The 14,168-nt window shown below is 44.2% G+C and overlaps 1 protein-coding gene across 1 annotated transcript in view; it reads left to right on the forward strand.

Moving 5' to 3' along the window:
* CLIC6 (chloride intracellular channel 6) overlaps positions 1 to 4,963 on the forward strand; it is a 37,484-nt gene extending 32,521 nt beyond the window's left edge. Inside the window, exon 6 of the mRNA XM_031459289.2 lies at positions 2,995 to 4,963. Within this exon, the coding sequence (XP_031315149.2) occupies positions 2,995 to 3,156 (162 nt within the window). The 3' untranslated portion in view covers positions 3,157 to 4,963. The remainder of the gene's footprint in view (positions 1 to 2,994) is intronic.
* Positions 4,964 to 14,168: the final 9,205 nt, after the last annotated feature.

Below are 14,168 nucleotides of genomic sequence, written 5' to 3' on the forward strand. Positions count from 1 at the left end.
TGGAGGATGGGCCTGAGAAAATCATCCCAAATCAAATGGAGAAGAAGCTAGAGGCAAAGGTGAGTAGAGGGGTCCCATATGTACATAATCAGGAACAAGAGAACAGGAAAGAAAAAAGAGAAAAAAAGAAGGCTCAGAGGGAAATTATTTTGAGCTAAATGGTGAACTTACATGCCATGATTGGAAGAATATTGCCCAGAACAATCAATGACATCATCGGTAAATTACTGAACTTTGAGGATTTAAAAAAAAAAAAAAAAAAAAAAACCTTTGGGTGACCAGATGATGATGATGATGATTAGTAATAATAATAAAAGGTGAACCACCTACACAAGGAAGATTCAGACTGGTTTCATACGTCTCTGACCGCATTAAAAACCAGAAAACAGTGGTTTAATAGTTACAGAGAATTACAGGAAAGGATAGGTGATGGAAGAATTTTACGTCCAAGGAAACTGTTGTTTTCTACCTAGGCTTCTGGTCTCAATGAAATAAACACTCCTGAGCCATTTTTTAAAAATAAAATTGCTATATGATGAAATCATAAAACATGCTAATAAAAGAAGAATCCAGGACCAGAGAAGGTGTGTGGTATAAAAGGATTGGTGGTAAACAGAGAACCCATTTAAATCTACAACCAAAAATAAGACTAAACAGCCTTGGGAATTATAGCTACAAGACCAAATCAGAATACAGTAAACTCGGATGTTTTATGCCATTGGAAGGGGGATCCGGGAGCAGAAATGGAAGAAAGTGTAGGTGTACTAATTTCTTTATTTGTCAGGGTTTCAGAGGTGAGTAGAGATCATCGAAAGTTGATAAATCAGGAAATAAAGACTTTTTACTACTTAAAAAAGTTACAAGGGAGAAGGGTATAGCTCAGTGGTAGAGCACATACTTAGTATGCACAAGGTCCTGGGTTCAATCCCCAGTACCTCCATTTAAATAAATAAATAAACCTAATTACCCACCCCCCTCCAAAAAAAAAAGGAAGAAAAAATTTAAAAGTTACATAGGAAACCGTGGGAAGAGTTAAAAAGGACCATGAACCTTCTAAACTACCAGAAAGGGAAACACACACAAATTCAAAAATAATTCACAGAAAGTTGGAAAGCAAAGTACTACATTCATAAAATGTGACACAAAAACAAATTTACATCTGTGAGAGGCATATATGTAACAAATTTACTCAGAAATGTTAAAATTAAAAGATGGGCAAAGTTAAACCAGGCAAATGCAAACAAGAGGAAAGCAGAATTCTTTACTTTATTGTTTCATTTAATTTTTTTTCCCCTGTTTAAATTGAAGCATAGTTGATTTTCAATGTTGTGCTAGTTTTAGGTGTCCAGTAAAGTGATCCAGTTATATATGTGTTATTTTTATTCAGATTATTTTTCATTATAGGTTATTACAAGATACTGAATATAGTTCCCTGTGCTACATAGTAAATCCTTGTTGTTTATCTATTTTATGTATAGTAGTCTGTATCAGTTAATCCCATACTCCTAATTTATCCCTTCCTCTTTTTCCCCTCTGGTAACCATAAGTTTGTTTTCTATGCCTGTGAGTCTGTTTCTGTTTTGTACATAGATTCATTTATATTATTTTTTAGATTCCACATAGAAGTGATAGACAATATTTGTAGAAAAGCAGACTTCTTAACATTAATATTAGTAAGATTGAATTCAAGCAAAAGATGTTAAACAATTTAGGAAGCTTTCTGGAAGGTTTATGGTCCTGTTTGGCTACATCAATGGCTTCTGGCCTCCAAAAATCAGAGAAATCAGTCACAAAGATCTTCTGTTTGGTGATAAATCCCATGTTCACATCATTCAGAACCCCAGGAACTGATGTGATGGGAGGTAACAAAGCAGAACTGGCCTTTGTAGCCCTGGGTCCCAGATGTGGGACGAATCATGTCCCCCCAAATTCGTATATTGAAGTCCTGACCGTTGGCATCTCAGAACGTGATCTTGTTTGGAAATAGGGTCTTTGCAGATGTAATTAGCTAAGATGAGGTCATGTTGGAGTAGGCTGGGTCCCCTAGCGTAGCATGACTGGTGTCCTTATAAAAGGGAAATTTTTGGACACAGAGACACCAACCCAGGGAAGATGCCAGGTGAGGACTGGAGTTGTGCTCCCACAAGCCAGAAGCCAGGAGAGACCAGAACAGCTGCTTCCCCAGAGCCCTCTGAGGGAGCACTGCCCTGCTGACACCTTCATCTTGGACTTTTGGCCTCTGGGACTGTGAGAGAATAAATTTCTGTTGTTCTAAGGCACCCAAGATTGCAGTACTTTGTCAAGGCAACCCCAGGAAACTGACACCATCTCCAACAGTATACGCCCTCCTTTGTGACAGATTCCCCAAGGGATCATCTCACAACGTTGTGTTTTCATGGTGTTCACTCTCAGCTGCCCTGTCCACTGTTTCCATGAGGATAAGGATATTTTTTGTTTTCCCTGAATCTGTCCTCTGCACACACACGGTAGACCCACAATAAAATGATCCTCTCCGGGACACAATGGTGGAAATCTGCAGGAATAACATCCGCAGATATTTGGGATTCCAGGAGGTGAGGCTCAGCAAATAGGAAAAGGAGAAGGCACTTCGCAGTGATCCTGGCTCAGTTGAAACCGAAGATCCGTCATGAATGTTTAGGCACCAGATAGCACGGCAGCAGAACACAGGAGGGAAGACCACCGGAAACCCAAAGAGAAATCTGCCGGCGTTCAGGGCAGTTTCATGCCAGTGGCTCCTGAGGGTCGTCTGTGATAGATCAGTGGGCACGACTGCGCAGAGCCACTCTTTCGAGTCCCTTGCTCAGTACGCCTCACGCCAACTCAAAGTGCAATTCGGGGCAGCTGGATGGCTGTCGGAGGACATGGAAACTTGAGAAATAGAACACAACACACGCCTCAAAAGAATGGATTGTCTAATCTAATTGCCTACGTTAGTGGGTTTTCCCTTTCTGACTATTTCCTCTTCATTTTCAGATCGTGGCCAAGAGATACAGAGATTTTGAATTTCCTTCTGAAATGACTGGCATCTGGAGGTACTTGAACAATGCATATGCCAGGGATGAGTTCACAAACACGTGTCCAGCCGACCAGGAAATTGAACATGCATATTCAGATGTTGCAAAAAGGATGAAGTGAAGCCGGGGTGTTTTCTGTCTTATTCCTCAGTTGTGTGAGCTCGACCATGAAAAGAGCTTGTCCTTTGTGTTTCCCTTCCAATAACCATCCTATGCAAAATAATGCCCATATTTTAACAACATCTATGTCATAGCATGATCCCCTCAACACCAAGTGACACATAGCCTTAGAATTGTCAACCCACCTGTGTATCTGAATGATACCTGTATCTGCTGTTATACACACCAGTCATCCAGTTTATGTTCGTTTATGTCTGTGACACTCACTGAAGCTTGTAATCTGTGATATTTAGGGCAGGTGTTTTGCAGGTTAAGTTTCAAAGCAAATAAGGCTTAGGTTCCGTTTCTCCTTTATTTTTAAAACATGTCTCTCTTGACAGTTTTCATAATCAAGTATAGCCTATTTTTCTGCTCTAAATAGTAGTTGGATTTGTTGCAGAATGAAAATACTGTTTTTGTAATTACAAAATGATACACACTCATTTTAATTCTTTAAAACCATGTCAGAGGGTATGAAAAAGAAAGAAAGCACTCACTTAACAATCTCACTACACTTAGATGACTGCTGACAACTTATGATGAACGTCGTCCAAATCTTCAGACTCTTGGCCTCACACACACAATCACACCACACACAATTTCACACCTGTGGGGTATTGTATTACTTTATTTTAAAGGACTGGTGAGGGGACCCTTTGGTAATGACTACAAAGTGTGATCACAGAGCTGGAGAGGACACTTGTGGTCAGATTTCACAGGGGTGGAGAACTGTAGAGTCCACAGACCCACAGGGACAGGCAGGGACCAGCAGGGACCAGAAGCCGTGGAGGTTTTCCCCACCCACTGCCTTGTTCTGTCTTCACGATGCCACCACCCCTGGTGCCAGGGAAGGCACAGAGGAGAGTGTCCATCTATGTCTCTCCTTCCGGCTTCCTTTTGTGCGATCTTCTCCTGCTCCCCCACCCCTCACGGAGACCATGCCTCAGGAGGACTCTTAACATCAGTCGAATGTTGGAGGGTCTCCCTGCCCTGTGTTGAAATGTGAATCAAGCACACTTCGATTCCTTCCGACGGCCACGCTCTCTAAGACCCAGCACTGCACACCTTCGGCCATGATGTCGTGTGGGGCTCACCCAGTTCCTGCTGCTCCTCTATCATGTCACTTCAAGGTCAAGCCAGGAAAATCCAGGGAGATTAAATTCATGGTGACTACTCTTGGGCAGTTCTGGTAAAAAGTCAAGTTGGGGAGGAAGTGGAAACTATTGACTCAAAAGAGTGTTCTGGTGCGTCTGTGGCTTCCTCTCCACCATCCCTGGAGTCAGCATCTCAGCAGCCTCTGTGTGTGGGCTGGAGCTGGCCTCCAACTCAAGGCACAGAGGGCGGAACGGGAGGATGTTTCCATCTTCATCAGGACCCGCAGGTTTGAGCATCATCTACCAGGCTGTGTCCTTTTGACATGTGCACACCTTCCGGAAAACCCTCCTGTCCAGTTGGCTGCAGCATATGGTCAATGTTACATGCTTGTTAGAAAAAAGAAAAAGTATACATCTGTTCCTTGGGAGATGCGTTTGGAAGAGAGTAAAATGCGTTAACAGTTACTGTTCTGGGATTGAGTGAAAAGTGTAAGAGAAACAAACTCCTTGGTACAACGGCCACTTTCTCTCCCCTCTTACAGGATGCCACGCTCTCACCTGGGGGCGGCTGACCCCAGCCGGCTGTGTGCTTTATTAGCATGTATTTTTGGAGGTAGCATATGTCACTATTACTCATGGTTCACATCTATTTAGGAGTCAGGTTTTTTAGATGAGTTTTCTGATGTCACATTTAAACTTGGTAAATGAATTGGCTACCCGATGGTATTAGCTCGAACTTCGTAGTTTTAGATGTTAAAGTGATCTATGTAAACTCCGTGTGCCTTAACAAAATAAACAAATTATAAAAATGGTTACGTGCAACCAATATCTTTAATTTTTCTTCTTCTTCTTCTTTTTTTTTTTACTTTGCATTCCCCACTGAGATTTAAAGAAATAAAATGTATGGAAATGGGCTTCCTTTAAAACAGTGAGAGCAACTTTGAGGCGGATATGATCAGTATTTGAATTAGAGATTATCTGTATTTGAATTGTGAACCACAAAGCCATTTTAATGGAAACTTAAAGAGGTCTGAAAGAACACATGTGCCCTGACCTTGTTCAGGGGGCTGAAATAGGGGCCCTGCAGACCGTCCCATTTTTAAATGTAGTTGTAGGAAAGTGGGCTGGTTCCTGGCAGCCTTCCCCTCCCAGAGCACCCCCACCACCCTGCACCCCCTTCACTGGCCCCTAAAAAGTTACTTATATGTGAGAAGGTGAGAAATATTCCAGAGCTGTTAAGCTGGCTTTCAGTCTTTATTACAGTGTGGTTTTTGAAACAGAATGCATTTGTTCTTCCAAACATACCGCGCAGAAAGCAAATACAGACAAGCCATAAGAAGCCCTCCTTTGAGGCTGATTGTGGGAAAGTTCTCCGAGTGAGGGAATTCCATTCCGACTTCTGGTTGCCCAAGGGGCCAGACAATTAGGGAAAAATAGCTTTACTCCTAAACATAGAATCTCCAAATGTAGGCTGAAAAAGAATGTATGAGTGTCATGAAGTTATACTTTCTGGACATGGTCCAGCAAACAGGGGTGGAATGGTAGAATTCAGCCCAGGAAAGGACTTTCAGAGACCAGATGTCTCCATAGATCATCTGTGATCTCGGAGACCAGCCCCAGGAATTGGATGTTTGCCCAAGCCCTCCCCCTCCAGACAGACAGACACAAATGCACACACTACACACATGCACACATCACACACATTCACACATACACAACACAGTCACAAGCACTCTTTCACACAGGTACACACCCATTCACATCCACAAAGACACACACATATGCAATACACTCATGCACCCGTGTACCTACATATGTGTGAACACACACACACACACACACACACACACACCCTGCAGGGTGAGGTCTGGTCTCCCTTTCATCCCTGCTTTAATCACTGACCAGAAACATACTGCGCCTCAGTCCCCACTTCCATGGCTCATAATTAAGCTTTGGAAAAACTTTTAAAGAATCGTTTTTTTTTTTTTTAATAAGAATAACTCTAATCTTTCTTTTATATTACAGCTAAGAGAACCAAAGTGTGCACCATCCTAAGAACATGAGAGTCACAAACTCCTGGGACATAAAAGGGCTAAGTCAGAGGGTGTTTGTTCACAGTGTAAAATGACTTCCCTTTCCACACAGTGGTTTAATTCTGAATTCTTCAATATGGCCAGTTTCCCTTCACACGTTTGATTTTGGGTTTAATATGTGGCCACATTTCAGGGTGTCGGAAGACCAGACACATGTGGTGTCCCCCTGGCCCCCAGAACAGTGAGAATACATTTCTGTCTGTTGTTCAAGCCACCCCCTTTGTGGTGCTTTGTGACTGCCACCACAGGAAACTTACCTACGTGGTGAGGTTCGGGTCTCGGAATGGCTGAGTCACCTTGTCATTGCTTAGCAATAAGCCGCTCTAGAGCTGACCGCACAGCTCAAGAGAGGCGAGCTGGCTGGCAGGAGAGTCGGTGTCATGCTTCCAGCTGAGCAGGGACCGCCAGGTGCAGACTGCGCCCGGGTCTATTTGAGAGAGTTGACCATTTAACCGATAGGCACCACCTGTGGTCATTTGCGTTAGAGGACAGGTGACAAGACAGGAAACAGCTGAAAGCCCTGAGTTTTGGTCCTGCCCCTGTTGCTTCTGGATGGGAGGGGGGCGGTCTTTGGGAAGCTCAGCTAACTTCCCAGGGCCTCCATTCCTCATCTGCCAAACTCAGGGATTGGATGATATAATCTTCCATGTCCTTTCCAACTATTAAACTGTAAACCCTGAGCCAATGAGGCAGTTAAGTACCAGTAATAATGCTTGGGAACAGACCCCCAGGCCAGATCAGCATCATGTTCCCCACAGCCCAAGTCCGGGTTTTGAGTTCAGACCCGTCTAGCTACCTGCTTTAAGGATTTTTGTGGATGTTTTGTATTCTGGTGGAGCCACTCTCCAAATTTAGGATATCGATGCAGTCTGACTAAATTAGCCATAGCTAATCATCCGATCCTGTAATACAAAGGAAGGATGAGTCCCCCACAATGGGACCTTTTCTCAGAACACATTCTGCATGGTCAACAGACCTCTACCAACCCAAGCAGCCAGGTGCAGAGGTCGTGGGAGCCTTTCCCGGCACCACCGCCCCCTCCATGCGGTAGTCTGCTTTGCCCATGTGTCAAACAAGCCCGGACTTTGAATGTTCACCTTGACAGGGAAAAGCGGGAACAGGACACATGGATAAGGAGAAATGAAAACTTGGGCCCATTTTCTCTCTGCAGGTTCCAGGATGATGGAGAGTCGTCCTTGATACCCATGGAGGGGTTGGTTCCAGGACCCCTGCAGATACCAAAACCCCGGATGCTCTAGTCCCTTCTGTAAAAATGGCCTCACAGAGTCAGCCTTCCATGTCCAAGGGTTCAACATCTGTGGACTCAGCCAACCAGGAATTGAACCTCCAGATCCAGAGGGCCAACTGTATCAGTTTTCTCTGCTGCTTAACAAATGACCATGATCTTAGGGGCTTAACTCAACTCATTTATCATCTCACTGTTTCCGTGGGTCAGGAGTCCAGGTACGGCACAGCTGGGTTCTTTGCTCAGGGTCTCACAGGCTGAACTCAAGATGTCAGCGAGGCTGTGATTCTCCTCTGAGGCTCAGGGTTCACTTCTAAGCTGATTGATTGTTGTCAGAATTCAGTTCCTTGAGGTTATAAGACTGAGGCCCTCTGCCACGTGGCTCTCTCTTTAAGGTTTGCTTCTTCAAGGCCAACAGAAGAATGTTCCTGCTGCTTTAAATCTCTGACTTCCATCCCAGTCCCTCTTTTAAGGGACTCATCTGATTAGGGCAGGCCCACCCAGGATACTCTCCTTTGGGATTAAAGTCAAGTGATGAAGTCAGGCCCATGTGGACAGGATAACGTCCCTAATTAAAGTCCATTGACCAAGGACTCTAGTGACAAATGCAAAATGCCATCATCTTTGCCATATAATGTAACTCAGTCACAGGGATGGTATTCCATCATATCTGAGGTCCTGTCCCCCCTCAAGGTTGGGGGGTTATCTAGGGTGTGTACACCAGAGTCTAGGGATCTGAGGGGCCATCCTCAGATCCTCCTGTCACAGGTGAGTTTGGGGGTCTGTGATGGCCATTCTGAAGGAGCCCATGGGTTGAGGTCAGCAGAGATGGTGTTACCGTACCCTAGCAGCAAGTGTTTGCTGCCTCTGTTCTTGGCAAACTGCCCTGAGACACTTTTATTTCTAATCATGAGGCTCCAACACCCGGGGAGCAAAAAGGTATGGCATTTCCGTGAAGTCCTCTGACTTGGTTCCCAGGTTCCCCTGACAAAGCAGGAGTTTGTTGACCTTCAGTCCTGGCACCAAACGTACCTATTTACTGAGGCTTTTGCCAAAGGGTGGGGAGATAGGGTGGAGCAGAAGGAAGGATTCTTTTGCAGCTGGTCAATGCAGTGCTTTGTTGTGACTGCTCCACGTCACACAGGTGGCCAAGTGTCCCACGTACAAGGCAGGCCAATTCCCACCCCCTCGCCTTCTCTGCCGTCACTCAAAAGCCAGGTGTAAAGACTAAAAATAAGGGGGTGGGGGGGAAGGCCACCATTTCTCCTGTGGTAGGAAAAGCTATCTTTAGAAAGAAACAGAGAGTCTGAGAGAAGCTACACAGTTTAGAAAAACGACAAGACATGAATCCTTCTCTGTCCTCTTTGAGTTTCATTCTGTGTTATTTGTCAATGCTCGCTGGATGGTTTCATGTCTTTATTTTTTTTTTTAAATAGCACATTGTTTAGTTGAACCTTTTGTTATTTATATCAAATTTCTATCTCTAAGTCTTGAAAGCTCAGGCAACAGCAACAGTCACAACAGAAAAATCAATAATAACCACCATCACTGAGAACTTACTCTGTGTCTAAGGTGTCTTTAATTCTCCTATAATTCCCACAATGACCAGTTTTAAAAAGAGATATAAGACCCTGAGTGCTAATTAACATTGTTGCGAGCGGGGGGTGCACACAGGTGCTTACTTCCCTTACTTTCCACATTTTGGGGTGTGTGATTATATTTAAGCTAATTCTTTAGCATATCAGACCAAAGAATGTGGGCCTTTGTGGATAAAAGCAAAGCACTTATTATTATTTTTTTAATTTCTTAAGATGTAGCAAGCAAATTCCCACTCAAATTCAGAAATGTGGGTATGAGAATAGACTATTTTTGTTTTTCGATTAATTGTCTGGCTCCCGGTTTCACACCGATGAGATCTGATTGTCTGTCTCAGGGATACGCCAGGTTTATTCCTCCAGGACAGGCCGTCTTTCAAGTGGCGAGGGTTGTGGGGGAAATGGATTTGCTGTCTCTCACTTGGGAGTCATGGGCCCGTGGACTTTAAGCCACAGGAAAGTGAGATCTCTGTCCAAATAGAAATGCTGATGTGGGGAATGGAGGCAAAAATGAAACTCTGGGCTTGTGCGCACACAGAAGCCGAGCGAGGCCTCCTTGCCCAGTGGAAGGCCACCAGACCAGAGCTCAAGGGCCCAGAACCCTGGTCCAGACCTCAGGCTTCTCATTGCCTAGAGAGGAATTTGGTGTGTAATCACCAGGTGCTTTTAGTAGTAAAATGCTCTAATTCTCTACAACACACAATCTGCAGGTAGCCTGGGACACGACTTTCCAACTTTCATAGGCCGCCACCTCCACATACATCACCACGGTCTCACACTGGGAAGCTCCTGAAGGCAGCAGCTCTCAGGGTTGGGTCAGTTAGTTTGTGCGCCCCAGGAGATCAGCTCCTTGTGAGTGACATTAAATAACATAACATTGCTATTTAAAAAAAAATTAAATCACATTAAAAATGTGAGGGTGTTGTTATTTTACTATTCTTATTCTCTTGTTTTTATGTTCTGGGAACAAAATAATTCTTTTTAAGAAAGATGAAACTCAATCAAGGCATGCTGATTTGGTTCTCAGCAGCTGTCTGACTCAGCAATGTTGAATGAGATAAAAGCAGTTTCCCTGGTAAGAAATGAACATACAGTTTCAACCACAGTGCGTCTTCGCAGATGAAACGATTTCCACCTTTATTAGTAAGCACGTTGTCTGAGGGCTCTGGCTTCCCTGAGAATGTGGTCTTCAGGGGGAAGCGTGTGCTGACCTTGCCCTCAGGACCAGACCCCAGAAATGCTGTCCATGAGCCCGGGAGGGATCTGCCCTCACTCTGTAATCACTTCCGGAGACGATCAATCACTAGAAATGGAAGCAGCTGCAATGGAGGGGGTGTGACTCCCCCCCACCCCAGGAGATCTTGACAAAGGAAGCATCTCATCTCTCACAGACATCTTAGGGTGGCCCTGTCTGGCAATGGAGAACAGATTAGATCACTAATCAAAGTATTTGAAATTTCAATGATATTACTTTCCTATTAGAGAGGTTCTATTTGGTATTTCTGAGAAATCTAAAGATCCATTTCCATTTTTTTGAGGATTTTTTTTTTTAATGGTACTGGGGGTTGAACCCAGGACCTTGTGCATGCTGAGCACTCACTCCACCACTGAGCTATTCCCCAACCTCTGTTCATTTTTCAAAGAGGAGACGTTTCTGAAATGTGATGGCACTCACAGGTAAGATTTGGAGTGCTACTTTGTGGGACCACCACTTTAACAAACCAGTGCAGGGGTCTTTAGCACTGGAAATCAGCCACAGAAGCCCTGTGATATTTGCCTGGTGGTTTGGGGCTGGGTAGCACTGTAGTGATTTGATACCCTGAGAAATTCGGTCCTTACCCCCCAGGATCACAGGAAGCCCTCCCAGTTTGCTCTGAGGAGGCTGGCAGGTCCTGGTCTTCTCACACACTGTATAACAACTAAGAAAGGAAGTTTGTCTCTAGAACCCAGAACCTGGTTAATGGTTAATACCTGAAGCTCATTTTTGTAGAATCAAGCAGTAACAGGACAAAGGCAACTCCTAACTACCCTGCGTTCCCCTCCCTTCCTTTCTGTCTGAGGCCTTCTGGGCTATGGTTGGTACAGATACATGTGTGTATGTCAAGATCACACAGATGTGGTTTCAGATCCAGATCTTCAGAAGGGGTGTAGAGGGGGAAGTTGGAGTGGATGAGAGTCAAGGGCCAGGGGGAGGTTTTAGAATAGTGTGAACAGTGAGATTTCTCAATACTTGGGTTTTTAATCAAGGGATCTTAGGAAAGAACAATATATCCTTTGTTGGGCAGAAAATACAGATGCATAACAGAAGCCAGCAGAGATTTAATAAACGATTAATAGGGCACTTTCAGAAACCTTGTCGCAATGACTGTCTTTGAGGTGGGAAGCCCCATGAAAAAGAGGGCAGGACCCCCAGGCAGGGCCACTACTTTCCTGCCAGCACCATCTGGTTCCCTGGCCCAGCGGCATTATCTCACTTTTTGCCTCTAAAAATGGCTTGCTTCTAGGAAAGCGGAACTTACCCTAAGATTCTATTGTTTCCCTGAGCTAACTCCTGATTGGTCCATTTGTAACACTTCATTTGCATAAAGCCCACTACCGATTGGTCTATTTCTATCACTTCTGATTGGTTCATTTCTATCACTTCTGATTGGTCCATTTCTATCACATCTGATTGGTCCATTTCTAAAAAGCTCATTCCTGATTAGTCAGTTTTGTTAAACCTTACTTGCATATGATATTGCAAAGTGTAGACTGGAAGCCTATAAAAGCCTGTGTAAACCTACAAACAGGGTCCAGAGCTTGGAGTGTTAGTTCCTCTGGGCCTGCTGTCATAATAAACCTGAGTTCTCCAACCCTCCGAGTGTCTCTAGTCAGGATCCAGGTTGCTGTCACAACTGAGCTGTAACACACTTTGCTGCAACATCTTAACCCCGTAGAGATGAACGTCAGTGTCAGGGTCAGTGTCGGTCTCCTCCGGCAGGATGATCTTAAGTTGCCCCAGGGGTCAACGCAGGAAGATATGGGTTAATTTGGACAATTAACCATCACAAGCAGTAGGCCCTAGTATTTAATGTTTTCAATGGACTTTTAAGATAATAAAAAGATTATTCAGGGACATAGCATTTCCCCGTTTTTTTTTTTTTAAGCCAAATTAACATTTCCCCATTTTTAAAATGCTTTCAGAAGTGACTCAGTTCACCTGGGTGAGGAGTATAAGTGTGACCAGTAAGGGTACTGAGACTCCCAAATAGTGGTAGATATTTCTTGAAGACCCTTCCCACACCTACCTCTTCCACTCCCCATCAGCATATCCTCAGCCTGCTGTTTCTTTCCACACCGGTCCCTCTACCTGCTTTAACTGGTCTTAAGATAACTAGACAAAGAGCTGTTTGGACTTAGGCAAGTCATTTAATTTTGCTGAGTCACAGTTTGCTTATCTGGGAAAGACCTTTCCTTCCCAGATCCTGGAACTGTTATGAGAAAGTAGAGGAAAATGCACAAAAACAGGAAAAGCGAGGTCAAAGCAGGGATTGATATGCTTTCTTCCTGGTTATTGGGTGAGGCCTCAAGAGGCAGAGCAGCCTCAGGCAGGGAGCTGGGATGGAAATCAAGACACTCCACTGGTGGAGAGGCCTTGAACAAGCCACTTTTCCTCCCCAAGGCCAAAAAAAGGAGCACACGTGTCCTTTTCAGACTATAAGAGGAAATAGAAATAAAATCATTTTGACTTTGTCTAAAAGGCAGTGTTGAGAGCTACATGACTCCAAAACATTATAAATGTGAACTGCCTAGCTCTGTTCCAGGCACTCTTTGTCCCTGAAGAGTCTCCTTAAGGAGACCTCTTGACCTGGGATCCTGCGAAAAGTTCCCCTCTGGGTTCAGGTCACTCTGAAGCCCTCGCCAAGCCCAGGGCACCTACGTCCAGTCTGATTCACTTCCTTTAGCTGAGAAGGCATGTGAAGAGCCTTGCAAGGCATCAACCATTTTTCTGCCTTCCCACTTATACATGTTTCCATTTGGTCATCTAGATTGTGAGCCACCATTCAGCACGACCACACGTCCTTAGAGAAGTCAGTCACCACAAAGCAGCTGGGATCACATGAGATATGTCATAGGACAGCAGTTTGAAAACTGCAAGGTGCTGCACAGACGTTCATTACGTTGATAGCTATCTGGTTAACCACTAACTTTTAAAATTACTTTAACCAAGAAATTTTTTAAAGAGCCAGAGGCGAGATGAACAGTGTCTAAGAGAGAATGTTAAAGACAGAATATCAACCACCTTACTTTTAACTTGGTCACTTATGGTTGAGAAGAGACACTGCATTCACCTCCCAGGGCTGGTTTTGCAAAGATGAGCTTTTCAAAAAGTGTGTGTCAGGAGCTCCAGGCCTGAAGGATGTTGACTTTACTTATGAAGCAATAGTGCTGGCTCTTCAATGGCCAGTGTCCCAAGAATGGCTGAGGCTTAGTCTCAGAGACTGGCAGGGTTGGAGGACAGGCAGTCGCTGAAACTCTGGAAATTCTGACTCAACACAAACGTGACAAATAGATCATGCATGAAATGCATCAAGTGTCAGTGTCAATCATGTCAAAGTTTTCTAAATTTTTACACCATCATCTCCTGAAGATAGCCACAGGGAACACAGCTTTTCATCATTTGAACTACATCTCTGTAGGTCACTATTCCATACTTGCCCTTCCCTTTGAGGATATGAAACCATTGGTAATTCTTCCCCTTTGAAGACACCCAAGGACTGATACCTTTTCACACACTCAGTCACGGGTGGAAATCCCAGTTTTGAGAGAGACCCCCTAATTGGTGATGCCTAAATCCAAATAGATACCACCTATCTGGAAACGTTTTGATCCATCCTAAAGACAGAGAAGAGCCAGTTGGCTATGACATCTGATCATTCTCTCTCAGAACATTGGCCATTGAGCCA

The sequence above is a fragment of the Camelus dromedarius genome, chromosome 2, assembly GCF_036321535.1.
Source record: "Camelus dromedarius isolate mCamDro1 chromosome 2, mCamDro1.pat, whole genome shotgun sequence".
NCBI lineage: Eukaryota > Metazoa > Chordata > Mammalia > Artiodactyla > Camelidae > Camelus > Camelus dromedarius.